General features: G+C 40.3%; 1 protein-coding gene across 1 annotated transcript in view; it reads left to right on the top strand.

Annotated features, from left to right (window-relative positions):
* The first annotated feature begins 547 nt into the window (after positions 1-547).
* LOC109923406 (proto-oncogene tyrosine-protein kinase LCK-like) overlaps positions 548-16,127 on the top strand; it is a 68,907-nt gene continuing 53,327 nt past the window's right edge. Inside the window, exons 1-7 of the mRNA XM_048612906.1 lie at positions 548-677; positions 1,763-1,856; positions 4,010-4,108; positions 5,483-5,586; positions 9,821-9,970; positions 14,848-15,000; positions 15,316-15,335. Coding sequence (XP_048468863.1) covers positions 548-677; positions 1,763-1,856; positions 4,010-4,108; positions 5,483-5,586; positions 9,821-9,970; positions 14,848-15,000; positions 15,316-15,335 — 750 coding nt within the window. The remainder of the gene's footprint in view (positions 678-1,762; positions 1,857-4,009; positions 4,109-5,482; positions 5,587-9,820; positions 9,971-14,847; positions 15,001-15,315; positions 15,336-16,127) is intronic.

Raw genomic sequence — 16,127 nt, 5'->3', positions numbered from 1 at the left:
ACTGTCCCTTCTCAAAGGCAACTAGGTGCAATGGTACAATCGATCCGCTAGCCCTGCCAGTGATGCCTACATCCTAGGAACAAATAAAACAGAATAAATATGTCTCCAAGCAACCCTGTTAGAAGTAAAATAGTTGTACGTGGATGCTGACTCAGTGTGGGGGTAGGGTAACTCAGTTGGCTGGATGACTGGCTTACAATATAGACTCAACACCACTAGCATGGGTTCAGTTCTCACACTGGCTGAGGTTACCATTGCAGAACTCTCCTCAACTCCTCCTCTCACCTGAGACGTGGTGACCTTCAGGTTAAGCAACCATTAGTTGCTTCTCTCTAATGAGACTTTACCTTTTACTTTATGTTCTGAAGTCTACAGGGTAACGACGTATGGAAGTAAGAATTTTGGTTTCCTGTTTTAGATTTTTGATGTTGAAGTGCCTTTTCATGGTAGGGAGTGTAACATTCGTATAACAGTAAAAATGTTTGAGAAACTCAGCAGGCCTGGCTGCATCTGGAGAGAGAGAAACACAATTAATGTTTTGAGTCCAATGACTCTTCCTTGGAATTTGTTGATATCGGTGTATCATTGGTGTCCATTCTTATTGCAGAACCATAACGAAATATGTGATCCCCTGGTGAATTATAAAATACAGCCTCCACCATCTTCGCCCTCCATAGGTGAGTTGATACAGATACTACGCTGCTCGTTTACTTTGGTAAGAACTTACAAGTGGGACCCTCTGGGCTGGATGCATGACTCTGTTCTGTACATAATTTCTGACTGAATTGTCAGTGTTTTGTCCCTGTCCTGTAGCATAGCCATGGATATTAAGAAAGAGATATCACCAGAAATCTAAAGTGACAGGATCCTTTCATTCAGAATGTTTCTATGATGGACGTATACTGACTCAAAAACTGAAAAACATTTTTCAACACAAGTTATGGCCTCTGCTTATAAAGTCATGGTCTCTATGTTTTATACAAGTATTTTAATAATCTGTCTCACCATTTTCCAAGATTTGTTCATGAACAACCATTCCCCCCACTCCTGTCCCTCTTCTTGCACCCCCTTTAACAGGTATCCTTTCTTCTCATTTTACTGCATCACTTTTCTCCAATAAAGTCTGTCATATTTCTCCAGCTGTCCACATCCTTATGAAGTTTAAGATAATTTTTTTCACTGTTTATGGCACCTCCAAGTCCTGTGTCATCTGCAAATTTTGATTTATACCCTGTATCCCCTCTTTCATATCATTAACATTCAGGAACACCCCATTTTTTTATACAGAATGTGTGGGAGATACCTATCCCTCATTCAAGAGGCATAGACTATCTGAATGGGGTGTGCACACAGCTGCTGTACCTAATGCAAAAAGCTAGTCACTCAGCCCTCATGATAATGCTGCTCTGAGTCTCACACATTGCCTCTCCTTTTTTCATGGATGAGATATATGCTTCATATATCAGCGTTCAATTTGGAACGAGCTGACTCACACACACTGCCCTGTCCATTCCTCTTAAAGACCAATTTTTTTTTGAAGGATCTAAACCTCAAATTGCTTTGTTTCTCAAGTTGTTTAGTTTAAACATTCAAAGTTTTTGTTGGTGCAGAAGATGACTGAATTTTACAGAGTGCGGGAGTGCAGGGGGAGGGAGCTGTCACCTGGGTTTTGTTTGTGCATCACAATAAAGAGAACTTTTTTCATCACTGGAGCTGATTTTTATTAATGGTGCAAAAGTAACTAAACACAGTGGTTTTTCAGGGGATGATATATTTGTCGCCTTGTATAACTACGAACGAACCCATGAGGATGATCTTGATTTCAAGGAAGGTGATCAGCTAAAAGTTCTAAAACGGTAAGTTATCTGCAAGACAGGCTTCATGAGATGTCAGCAACAAATGAACAGAAAGTCTGAAATGATAAATTGGAGGAAATGAACCCACTGAAACTCCATTAGTTTCTGTAACCAAGACATTTTAGATGGAATGCTTCCAGCTCCTGTTGGCAGTGTGTTTGGCACAGAGAAGAAAGCCAGGCAATAACATGGAGTGATGTGTGAACAGCTTCCAAGGCTCAGTACTGTGCAAGGTCTCCTTTCCAGAGATTTGGGCAGCCAGTTTGCAATTTCTAAATGCTCCATTAAAAGTCTTTTTTTTAAATGGAGCCATCATATTGGGAGACCACAAGTTGATAGAGGCAACTTCCCATTGCAATGGGGTGACCATCCAAGTCTCTCTGGCCCAAAGAAGGGGCACAGAGAGAGACCTGCAAAAGGGTTTTCTCTCTACTTTTTATTCATTCTCAGGATGTGGGCGTCCCTGGCTAGGCCAGCATTTAGTGCCCATCCCCAAAGGGTATTTAAGAGTCAACCACATTGCTGTGGACCCAGAGTCATATGTAAGCCAGACTGGGTAAGAATGGCAGATCTCCTTCCCTGAATGATCTTAATGAACCAGGTGGATTTCTACTAACAATTAGCTGCAGTTTCAAGGTTTCAATTCCAGATTTTTATTGAATACAAATTCCTTCATCTGCTAAAGTAGGATTCGAACCCAGGTCCCCAGAACATTTCTGGGGTCTCTGGATTAATAGTCTAGTGATACCATAAGGCCATTGCCTCCTACCCTGAAATGGCAGTAGCCACATGCAGTAAAATCTTCGAGTCTCTCCAGTTATCAGCAGGTTTGGGACTGACCTTTCACACCATCACGCTCCTGAAGTCCACAGTTAACCTCAGGCCATAACTTCTATTCACCAATGTTTGGCAGACAAGACAAAGGAGTTCTTGATGTTAATAGGTAGACAAACAGGTAGTCTACCTTGAATTCCAGCATCTGCAATTTTTTTTGTCTCTTGATGTTAACAAACTGTTTGCTCCCTGCAAACAAACATAGAGCAAGTAAGACACACCCTATTTTCATTTTATCACAACAGCTCATCTCAGATCAGTGAGACACGGCACGCATTCATCAGCAAAAACAGGCAAACACACTGAATGCACATGAATAGAGCTTATTGATTAAATTACAATCTGTATGATTATAATCACTTTAAATGTAAGTTAGATGTAAAAACATTTTCCTATATTGTCAGAATATTTCTGGATATAACAATATGATGCAATGTTAGAAATTATTCCACAAATTGGTCACTAGCAAGATTTAAGATTGGATCTTAAAACATAATCATAAGCAAAGTACATTGGCCTCATAATTTATCTAAATACTCTGAAGAGTGAATTTTCGATAAATTGTACGGTCAAATCATTTTGAACTAAAAATAGTCATTTCCAGAACATCAAAGCCAGTCAAGAGCAAGATAACAATAAGGGTTGTGTTCATTGTTGCAATAACATTGATAGTGTACAGAAATTTATTTAGTTACATCAGATATTTGACAATATTTCACAACGTGACATCTTTGGATGTTTTGTGAAAAGAACACTAACCTGAATTATGCATATGAGATAAGATTTAAGAATAAATATTTTGCCCTAAGCTAATCAGCCAAAATGTTGTTCTATTTATTTGAGATAAAGTTTACTCAAATTCAGAACTTGTTTAAGTTCCTTACTGTAGATGGTCATTGGACCTAACAATCCATGACTGTTCTGTATGTTATTCTAGGATTGCCCTCTGAGGGGGACACTCCATATATCCCTTTAAAGGCCATGGAAGTTAGAGGGCAAAGGGTTTGGGGTGATTCCAAAGTATAGAGTTCCCACATCTCACACTTCCTCTGGGACCCTGTCTGTACAGTTCCATCTGGTGAGATGAGGCATGCTGCCTGATCTAATGGTGAGATTGTGTGGGGGAGTTTAGGGAATTTTCCTTTATTTACATTGGAGATCAGAAAAACTGAATGCAAAAATCTCTCCAAGGTTTCTGAGTAAGTTTAAAAGCAGATTAATGAGCTAAATGATTGATTCTTGTTCTGCATCCTTTTTGTTCCAATTTCATTGTTGTGATCCAAGGCAAAATAACAAACATGGCTTGTCCTCTTTGGTAGGGAGGGAGACTGGTGGAAAGCACAGTCTTTAGAGACGGGACAAGAAGGCTACATCCCATACAATTTTGTGGCACGGGCGCACACACTGGAGATTGAAACGTAAGGATCCTTTTCCTGTTGATATTTCTTATTTATTTGAATAATTTATTTTCTATTGTACTTACCAAAGGTGTGAGCTTATACCAACGGCCTGTCAGATGAAAGACTTTCCGCTCCCTTGTACACAAGTAGTAAATTTGCTTTTTATCAGTTTGAATTAATAAGCTTTTGCTTTACTCTGACATGTTGAAGTAAAATTATGGTTTTATCTTTTCCACATTGGTGTTAAATTTGTAGTTTTGATAAGATCATCTCTCAGACTTCTCTCTTCAAGGCTGAAAAGTTCAAGTTTCTTCAGTTTACCCACATAACTTTAAGACTAGGAATTTGGTTTCTGGTCAGTTCTGCATGAATATTTCCCTATTTCTGAATGACCAGTGCACATGATGTGTTCTGACCTGAATGCCACATAGTTTAATCATGACTTTGAGACTAACATTTGCAATTTTGTCTTTGCAATTCAACTTTCCGTTACCTTTCTTGATGCACTTTGCATTGGCCATTAGATATTTAGAACCTACTAAACTTTTAGATCTTGTTCAATGGTTCCTTTTTACTCTTTTTTTTTGGGATGTGGGTATCACTGGCAAGGCCAGCATTTGTCACCCATCCCTAATTGCCCCTTGAACTAAGTGACTGTTAGACCACTTCAGAGGTAGTTAAAGAATAAACCACATCACTGTGAATATTGTAAATATTCTCCAGAAAAATATTATACCAAGCTTTGCAACATTCCCTTATGTTTAGCTGGCTTGTCCTGGTTCCATGCCCTCCTGCTGTTCACCCCACCCAGGCCCTTCAAAGGAACCCAATTTTCTGATTCTCCCCCACCCATTTCGAACCTGTCAAGGCAGTAATGCTTTAATGAGAAGATGATGCAATGATTTCCTTGGCGCCCTGAGTTGTAATTATGGTCTGTATTAACTTGCATTTAGTTGATAGCCCCTGTACATTGAGTTAAATAATGAAGTGTAAAGAATCAATGTAACCAGGCAGAAACACAGACATCGGATCTCACTTGTTCAGATTGACTGTACTGTTTCTCCTGCTTTGGTTTCTCTGAAGGGATTCAGTGAGAATACAACAAAATTGTATCCAAAGGTTACTGAATGATTAAAACTTAGATGATACATGTTTTAGTCCTTTGACATTTTTAACTTATACTTTATCCCCATCTTTATCATTTGTGTGTCTATTCCCAATCTTTACCATGGTAATGAAATCATAAATATATTTGTTGGCTATGTGCTTACCTGTTTTTGCTGTTTTTGGCATTGACATCCTGACTCTGCTCCTTCCAGGAATATTAGTTCAGTTTAGGATTACAGATGCATTCCCTATTTGACTAATAATCAAGACTTTCAACTTTTCCAGATGGTTCTTTAAAGATCTAAGCCGGAAAGAAGCTGAGCGACAACTTCTGACAGCTGGCAATTCTGTAGGCTCCTACCTGATTCGAGAGAGTGAAACCACCAAAGGTATATTTTAAAAGATGACCTGCAGAGGTCATTCATTCTCCTGTGATGAATCTTTTTAAAGATACACTAACCACCGGACTATATTTTTATGCACTGACTGAAGAACACTACAAACCTGGCTTTGGATTAACCTTCATTATTGATCAGTCATAACATGTATTATATAGTAATTATAAGGTATCTCTGTAAGGAACATGGAATCTGCTGCATTCTTTCTTCAGCTGTCACACTAACATAGAAATATGAATTGAATTTCATAGAAAAGTTACAACACATAAGAAGGCCATTCAGCCCATCGTGTCTGAACCAGCTCTCTATAAGAACAATTGAGCTAACCCCATTTGACCATCTTTTCTCCTTCATCCCATAAATAATCAATCGATTCTCTTTTGAAAGCTAACATTGAATCTGCCTCCACCATACCCTCAGGCCATTCATTGCAGAGACCAACCCCTTGCTGTAGAAGTCTCCTCATTTCACCAACACTCCTTTTCCCCATCGCTTTAAACCTATAATGGTCTCTGTCTACTCTATCCAGTCACCACGTGATTTTGAACACTGCTGTCTGGTACAGTTACAACATTTTAAAGGCATCTGGATGAGTATATGAATAGGAAGGGTTTAGAGGGATAGAGGCCAAATGCTGGCAAATGGAACTACATTAATATAGGATATCTGGTCGGCATGGACAAGTAGGACCACAGGGTCTGTTTCCATGCTGTACAGCTCTATGACTCTATGACTCCAAATCTCCTCTCAGCTTCCCCCATCTAAGGAAAACAGCGCAACCTCTCCAATCTATCCATAAAACTGAGGTCTCTTACCTGAGGAACCACTGGCATGCATCTGTTTTGAACCCTCTTTAAAGTGTTCACTTTGTTCCTGAAATTTGGCATTCAGTACTGGACATGATACTCTAACTGAGGCTAAACCACCAGAGTTTTGTGTGGTTTACCATAATTTCCTTGTTTCTCTACTCCACACCTTCATTTATAAAGCCAAGGATTCTGTTTATATTATTAATTGCTGATTTATCTTATCCTGCCAACATCAACAATTTGTGCAATTCTCAGTTGGGTTGGAGGGGATTCTGAGAGATAGGATTTAATGCATTTGGAGAGGCAAGGACTGATTAGGGATAGTCAACATGACTTTTTGCATGGAAATCATGTCTCACTAACTTGATTGAGCCTTTTTCAGGATGTAACCAAAAAGATTGATGAGGGCAGAGTGGTAGACATCGTCAATGTGGACTTTAGTAAAGCCTTTGACAAGGTTCCGCATGGGAGACTGATTAGTAAAGTTAGATCATATGGGACTCAGGGAGAGTTTGCCAGTTGGGTACAAAGTTGACTTGATGATAGGAGACAGAGGGTGGTGGTGGAGGGTTGTTTTTTGGACTGGAGTCCTGTGCCCACAGGGAACAGTGCTGGATCCACTTTTGTTTTTCATTTATATAAATTTAGATGAGTGTTTAGGAAGCATGGTTAGTAAGTTTGCAGATGACACCAAAATTGGTAGTATAGTCAACAGTGAAAGTTTTCCAAGATTACAAAGGGATCTTGATCAATTGGGTCAATGAGCTGAGGAGTGACAAATGGAGTTTAACTTGGATAAATGCAAGGTGTTGCATTTTGGTAAAACAAACAAGGGCAGGACTTATACAGTTGATGGGAGGGCCCTGGGGAGTGTTGTCAAATAGAGAGACCTGAGGGGGAGGGGATGGTAGTCAGGTACACAGTTCTTTGAAAGTTGCATCACAGGTCGATACGATGCTTAAGAAAAGTGTTTAGCACATTTGCCTTCATTGCTCAGACCATTGAGAATAGGAGTTGGGATGTCATTTTGAGATTGTACAGGACATTGCTGAGGCCATGTTCGTAGTACTGTGTACATTTCTGGTGGCCCTTTGGAAGGATATTATTAAATTAGAGAGGGTTCAGAAAGATTTACCAAGATGTTGCCAGGACTGGAGGGTTTCAGCTTTAAAGAAAGGCTGGGTAAGCTGGGACTTTGAGGTTTATAAAATCATGAGGGGCATAGATAAGATGAATGGCAAAGGTCTTTTTCCCTGGGGTGGGTGAGTTCAAAACTAAGAGGCGTATTTTTAAGGTGAAAAGAGAAAGATTTAAAAGGGATCTGAGAGGCAGGGTGGTTCGTAATTGGAATGTACTGCCAGAGCAAGTACTAGTACAGGTACAGTTCCAACATTTAAAAGACATTTGGATAGGTACACAAACAGGAAAACTTTAGAGGGTTCTGGGCCAAATGCAGGCATGTGGGACTAGTTCAGTTTGGGAAACTTGATCTGCGTGAACATTGGACTGAAGGGTCTGTTTCCATGCTGTATGACTCTATAATAATGCATTGAAAAATTGATTTTCATTTTGAGAATTGAAGATCTTTGCTGTTCTATTTATCTCATTTTAAAACAACTTTTAAACAAGCTTAAAAATAATCATTTGAGAAATGAAACTTGTGATCAATGTTTGACTCATATGCAGAGAGGGATAGTTACCTGGTAGATGTCCACATTTTTTACAGGGCTGAATATTTTCAATTATACTAAAGACAGAAAATCCAAAGGTCATTGACCTGAATATTAACTCTGTTTCTCTCTCCACAGAGGCTGCCAGGCCTGCTGTGTTTCTGTTTTTTAGAGATTTCCAGCATCTGCAGCATTTGGCTTTGTTTCAATGATTCCAAACCTAAATCTTTTTTCAGGTTTCATCATTATTACCATCATTTGAATCTTCATTTAGACACAGTATTTGAATTATTTGCTCCTGCATGTTATGGGACGTGAAGAAATGCAGGCACCTTTCAATACAGCATTAGAAATAAAACACTTGCTTTTAGTCTGTTTTATTTTTGCACCTGACAGTTATTGCAGTACTTTCTGAGTTGCCTATTTCATATCAAATGTGATGATACATTGCTCATATGTTCAATATTCCTTTTTGCAGCACCTGAGTTTTTCTAAATTATAATAACAGGAAATACAGGTAGCCATTCCACTGCTCTGAAATTCTGGGGCTTTCTTGAGCTGAACAATTTCTATCTGAATTTATATCTGCTCCAGCTCAGGCAGAATATACTTGTTGAAAGGCACATATTTCTGGGAAAACCTGGAGATCTCATGGTGTCCTTGAACCTGTGACTCTCCCAGATTCGAGGGTCTGGAGGAGATAGACAACCATCCCAAATGTTCAAAGGGCTCTCTGGTCCACAGCTGGTTCTAACCTTGTCCATACACAGTGGTTAACACTGCTGCCTCACAGCACCACGGTCCCAGGTTCAATTCCAGCCTTGGGCGACAATCTATGTGGAGTTTGCACATTCTCCCTGTGTCTGTGTGTGTTTTCTCCGGGTGCTCTGGTTTCCTCCCACAGTCCAAAGATATGCAGTAAGGGTGGCTTGGCTGTGGGAAATGCAGGGTTACAGGGATAGGTAGGGGGATGGCTCTGGGTGGGATGCACTTCAGAATGTCCATGTGGAATTTGATGGGCTGAATAGCCTGCTTCCACATTGTAGGGATTCTATGCTGTAGATACCAACAACTGATTCAAACAGCCTGAGCCCTGACAGGGCCAATGTCCAGTAGGGGCAGGAATATCAGTGTTATATCCATAATATTATCATTGATCAAAAACTGCTGCAACTAATATTTTGCACTTGGTGACCATTTATCTGTCTGGGCTGTAAGTTCTGGAATTCTCTTCCTAAGGCCCTCTGTCTCTTTACTCCTGAAAGATCCTTCTATCTCCTTCTTTGGCCTAGCTTCTTGAAGCTGTCATTAAATCAAAGCCAAAGTATAAATACAAATTGTCGATTTTGGGAAGCCTGTGTATGAATCAGGCATTAGATCGGGAGAGAATCTTTTTGCTGACCTGAAGGAAATCCCATAAGTGCAGGGTAAAAATTTCTCTGTTTTACTCAAGAGCACGCCTTCAAATCTCCAATGTCTGTTTCTTTCCATCTACCACCATATCCTGACTCATTCTGTCTTGACAAAATACCCAGTTGAGTAAAATTTTATGCAAAGTTAAGGTTGATTTTTATGTGTGGTCTTATACCCACAAAGATCACAATACTGGAGCTCACATGTGGCCCTCAGAGTGAGACATTTCTGAGACAAATGTTCAAATCTGTTTGATTGCGTTATTGATGATATTTCGCAGCAGGAAGCAAACTTCTCACATTGTATTTTAACTCTTATTTCTCTTGAATGCAGGTTCTTATTCACTGTCTGTAAGGGACTTTGATTCACAACAAGGGGACGTGGTAAAGCACTATAAGATTCGCTCTTTAGATAAAGGAGGCTATTACATATCGCCACGGATAACTTTCAATACTCTTCACGAGCTGGTGAACCATTACTCATGTAAGTTTACTACTGGCTGAGTACCCATTTTCACAACAATTCATATGTGGAAACCATCTCGACAAATTAATGGCATGGTCAGAAGAAGACATTTGAAGTTCTTCAATTATTCATGGCACTGAGTTTGAGCTCATGTGAAAATATCAGTGAAGGTCACAGTTGTGACTGAGTACCATTTCCCTGTCTTGTGGAATTGGGTGGATGAGGTGGTCAGCCTGTGATTACTGACAGGATCAAAACTGGCACAATTTCAAAATTGTCAGAAGATGTAAAAGGCAGACGCATTGCAAGTTGCGAGGAAGATAGGATCGAATCTCAACAAGATATAGATAGAGAGTGGGTGGATGGACAGATAGACTGAGATGAAATTGATCTTTGGATGAATCTCTTGATACTGTGAAAGCCAGAAGCTGTGGATATTTGAACATGTGGGGACCAAAAGAGGTCCAAGGGGTTGTCACATTGACTGTTCTAAAATGTTAGCAACATTCAATTCTGCCTAGGAATAAGGATGAGCTTGTTGTAAGGTTTTTAATAGGTCACTCCAACCATTCAAGAATTACTGAATAGTCATAAAACCAAAAGAGCTTGCAAAATGGGAACTGAGGTAGGCCATTCAGCCCCTTAAACCTGCTTTGTCATTCAATAGGATCATAGTTGATCTGATATTCCTCGCATCCTCTTTCCTGCTCTTTCCCTGTAACCCTTGAACCCCCATCGTTCAAGAATCAATCTCAGCCTTAAATATACACAAGGACTCTGCCTCCACAGCTCTCTGTGGCAAAGAGTTCCAAAGACTCTCAACCCTCTGAGACAAGAAATTCCTCCTCGTCTCAGTCTTAAATTGGCACCCCTTTATTCTGAGATTATACCCTCTGGTCGTAGGCTCTCCCATGAAGGGAAACATCATCTCAGCATTTACCCTGTCAAACCCCTTCAGAATCCTATATATTTCAATCAAATCGCCCCTCATTCTTCTGAACTCCAATGAGTAGACTCCCAACCTGCTTATCTTTTGCTCATAAGACTATGCCTCCATACCAGGGATTATCCAAGTAATCCTTCTCTGAACTGCCTCCATTGAAATGATATCTTTCCTTAAATAAGGGGACCAAAATTGCTCACAATACTCCAGATGTGGTCTTACCAGTACCTTGTACAATTACAGTAAAATTTCCCTGCTCTTATACTCCAACACCTTTGAAATAAGGGCCAACTTTCCATTCGCCTTCCTGAATACCTGTTGCACCTGTTGGCTAGCTTTCTGTAATTTTTGTACAAGAACCCCCAAGTCCCTTTGTGTTGCACCTCTCTACAGTTTTTCTCCATTTAATTAATATGCTGCTCTTTTGTTCTCTCTTCAAAAATGAACAAATTCACATCTTTCCACATTATAGTCATTTGCCAATATTTTGCCCATTTATTTAACCTATTAATATCTCTCTGTAAACTGTTTGTATCCCTCTTGCAATCTGCCTATCATCTAATTTTGTATTATCTGCTGAGAGTTTTAGTTAATTGGATGGAAGCTTAAAGAGGAAAAGGTGCTAAATTTAGGTTTCTAGTCAGTCAGGTACTTAGGGGCAGCGTGTAGGCTCCATTCCAAAAAGGTGTTCCCGCAGTGTGTTCTTAGCTATTATAAATCAGGACAAGTCTGGGGAGCCAGGAGGTGCAGCTAAATTTTGGTGGCTTGGTGACGGGATACCAGCCTCTGTGGATTTATTTCAGCCACCATCCTGTGATTTTATCAGCATCATGAGGTTTCTGGACAGAGTAGATAAGAAGAAGCTGTTTCCATTGGTGAGAGGATCAAGAACCAAAGAAAGCAGATTTAAGGTAGTTGGCAAATGTAGCAATGGTGACATGAGAAAAATCTAGTTTACACACCAATGGCAAGGCTCTGGAATGCAGTATGTGAGAAGATGGAGGAGGTAGGTTCAGTTGAAACTTGGTTCAGGGGAAGCTGTGGAAGATGAGGATATTGGACAGAGACTGAGTGCCATTAATTGGTCAGTGCAATTGAAAGTCAGAGTAAATGAAGCCCACAATTGGTATTTGCTGTACAACTGAGCATGGTTATAGCTCAGAGGAACAGAGGCTGTACCATCTTAGTGAAGATAGTTGTCAAATAAAAAACTGAAAGTGTGCCTGTGAGTAGACACTGGAGCTCAGTTCCAGAATCCAGGGGAGTGTTGACTTGAATGGGAGAGTGTACTATCAGAACATGAGTAATCGTTGAGGCTGTCTGTGATGGAACAGCTTTTGAGAGAGTTTCAAAATTAGGTGTTCAACAGTGAAGAATTGGAAAGCCTTGTAAAGTTTTAATGAGATTTGGTGACCCACAATCTCACTAACACCTAGGCGGGGACAGTGGGTTTGGGGCAAGGATGTTGCTGTAAAATCCACAGAATTTTGATTGCATTTGCTATTTGTTGTGCCCTGTGAAGTGTTTGACCATAGTTTGTCTGTTATCCATATTTACCTCATGTTTGTTCTGGATGCTGGAGTATAAGTTATATAGATGTTGTAGGTAGTATACTTTATTAAATTTGTTTTGTAAAGTTTTTGTCTTTTGTTTGAAACCATACAATCTTGTGGCTTTATTCTCTTAGTATGTTCATTGGATCTTACAATTTGACAACTTTAAAAATAGAACCCTAGCCAGATTGTAACATATATTTGGTGATTTGGGTCCAGAATCACAGCAAGTGGCAGTTGAACTTTAATGCAGAGAAATGTGAAGTGATTCATTTTAGGAGGAAAAATGTGGAAGGACAATAAAGGGGGTGCAGGAGTTCAGAAACATGGATGTATATATGTATATATCATTGAAGGTGGCAGGACGGACTGAAAGAGCAGTTAAAATGAATACAGCATTCTGGGTTTTTTTTTTCAATAGAGTAGAGAGTACAGAATTAAGGAATCTTAATTATCCCATATCACACACTAGTTCAGCTTCAACTGAATTACTGTGTGCCGTTCTGGCCACCATTCTTTAAAAAGGTATGATAAGGTTTTGGAGACAGTGCAAAAGAAAAGGAAATCACAAGAATGATTCCAGAGATGAGGAACTAAGTTATGTAGACAGATGGTTGGAGAAGTTTAAGTGGAGTTTTGGTAGCCAAAATAATTGAAGACATTGCCTGCCTTTCCAAAAATGTCTTGTTCTTTGATGTCAGTCAGGCAGAACCTATTGCTGTTACCAAACCACAATAAACAAAGAGGATTGATCCACCATTTACTGAACATTAGGTTCAATCATAAACTTTTGAAATCAAAGCTTTCAAAATTAACAGGCTAAGTATCTGAAGAGAAAAGAGTTGCCCGGCCTATGGGGAAAGGGAATGGTATTCACTGAATTACTGGTGCAGAGAGTTGGAATAGACTTGATGGCCTTAATGGTCTCATGTTATGTTGCAACTGCAGTGATTGTAACGAGGTCATCCAGGTGCACCTCATAGAATATGAGTTCCCTGATTGGGGCTGTTAGTGTGGTCCAATCAGGGAGCCCTGGCTGACAGATATAAATATCAGTGTCAGAGGTTCTGCTCACTCTGAGAGCTGACTCTGAGGGAACGGTATCAGTGCCAAGGACTCTCCACATGTAAATAAAGGGTGACTTGGTGACGGGATACCAGCCTCTGTGGATTTATTTCAGCCACTATCCTGTGATTTTATCAGAATCATGAGGGTTCTGGACAGAGTAGATAGGAAGAAGCTGTTTCCATTGGTGAGAGGATCAAGAACCGAAGAAAGCAGATTTAAGGTAGTTGGCAAATGTAGCAATGGTGACATGAGAAAAATCTAGTTTACACACCAATGGCAAGGCTCTGGAATGCAGTATGTGAGAAGATGGAGGAGGTAGGTTCAGTTGAGACTTTCAAAGATGAATATAGCGATCTACCTGGAGAAGATGGGCAAGACACACAAGGTGAGTTGACTCGTTACAGAGCCCGCTCTGGCATGAAGTGTTAATGATCTCCTCTGTGCTAAAGCCCCATTCTGTGATTCTATGATTCTTGTCTTTTGACATTTTTATGTTTACTGACTCTGAATGGGTCTGAGCTTCAGGCCACTGACTTGTTGGTGCCAAAGTTAAATGTAAAAATTCTGGCCTAATTCCAGGACAGTACCACAATGATCAGGGATATTGAAGACCCTCATAGAACCAAATTGGTCATCCTGGTATAGTGGTGGTCCAGGAATGACCAGAAACACACTACGTGAGTTTCAAACAAAACTTTAATATAAGCAGAATCATTGTGAATTGAGAGAAGTAGAAGCTGTGCCTTTTCCTCTCTTCTCTGTTCCATCCTCTCCCAAGCCCTGGCCTCATCTCTTCCTCCAATGACCAATGATAACTGTGTCCCTTCCACAGCACAAACCTTACACTGAGAACCATTCTCTTTGGTCTGTAGTGACACCCAAATCTCAGCTCAATTCCCACTACTGCCTGTCTTCTATGACGTGATCCATATGAGCATAGCACAGGAGGTACAGGCTCAATGGGCTGTAGGGACCCTCCTATACTGTATGGATCTATGAGGAGACAGTTTTTGAAATATACATGAAGTCTGCCCATTAAAAGTGTATTGGCTTTGCCATAGGAACAGGAGTAGACCATTCAGCCAACTGAGCCTGCCCTGCTATTCAGTTTGACCATGAGTCTGAACACCTCCCTCAATGCCACCTTCCTGCACTATCTCCATATTGGTTTATGTCATTGGTCTCCAAAAACCAATTGATTTCCACTTTGAACATGCTCAGTGGGTCTCTCATTCTGGTTTCCTTTCAAGCCATCATGATTGTATTGTTTTAATTATTGAAATTGCCAACGCACAGATTGTTGAGTTACTGTGTGATTCTCTCTGCTGCAGATAACACGGATGGTTTATGTCAGTGCTTGAAGAAACCATGTCAAACTCAAAAGCCACAAAAACCATGGTGGCATGATGAATGGGAGGTCTCCAGAGACACGCTGACACTGGTGGAGAAGTTGGGCTCTGGGCAGTTTGGAGAAGTTTGGATGGGTATGTGAAGATGCAAATTATAGCTTCTTGCTTTTGATTGTTTTGAAAAATTTCATTATCCTGATCATCACATGTCTGGGTGCACATAATTGCAAATAATAACAGCTGTGTGCATTATTAACAAGGACTGAATCCAAATAATTTATAAACAAAATAAACTCACCAAGTTATCATCCTGGGTACAGCTAAGCTCTAAATGTAATATGAACCTAATTACCTTTTCAACACAGGCACGAAATGCATTGGGAAATGGCAAACTCTTTGCGAGTCATTCATTCTAATGAACGGACTAATATGACATTAATAGTTCATCAGTTAGCTACCATAGTCATTCAGCTTTGGCCTGCTTTCATTTCCCCCAGTTCCTTTTTCCTTTTAGGGATACACTCTCCAAAGCATCCATCATTTGGTAAAATAATTAAAGAGTGTCCTTAAGGCTGAAGTGGTTCAGGGCTGGATAAGATTAATGTTACTAATTATAGCATATTCAGGAGACATAGAGGGGGGAAAATGAGCAAGTGATCTATGCGGAGAATTCTAACACAGTATAAGCTGAAATGGATTGTGTTAAAACAGGATTCATGTCAAAAGAATCTGCAAGGAAAATTATTCAATTTTCTATGTAAAAGATTACCAAACAGAGGGCAGGACCTGCAGACAGAATAATAGGGCAGCTATGTTGGGGCATTTTAACTAGAATTGACAGTTGAGTATAAAGTGAACACATAGTCAAATGGTTTGTGGAAGCTGGGCTGTGTGTTGCAAACAACATCAAAGTGCATTTAGAGATAGTAGGAACTGCAGATGCTGGAGAATCTGAGATAACAAGGTGTAGAGCTGGATGAACACAGCAGGCCAAGCAGCATCATAGGAGCAGGAAGGCTGACGTTTCGGGCCTAGACCCTTCATCAGAAATGGGGGAGGGGAAGGGGGTTCTGAAATAAATAGGGAGAGAGGGGGAGGCGGACAGAAGATGGATAGAGGAGAAGATAGGTGGAGAGGAAACAGACAGGTCAAAGAGGCGGGGATGGAGCCAGTAAAGGTGAGTGTAGGTGGGGAGGTAGGGAGGAGATAGATCAGTCCAGGGAGGATGGACAGGTCAAGGGGGCGGGATGAGGTTAGTAGGT

This window comes from Rhincodon typus, chromosome 27 (assembly GCF_021869965.1).
Source record: "Rhincodon typus isolate 14 chromosome 27, sRhiTyp1.1, whole genome shotgun sequence".
NCBI lineage: Eukaryota > Metazoa > Chordata > Chondrichthyes > Orectolobiformes > Rhincodontidae > Rhincodon > Rhincodon typus.
Note: the sequence above shows the minus strand (reverse complement) of the source record. Positions and strands in the feature narration are given on the sequence as shown.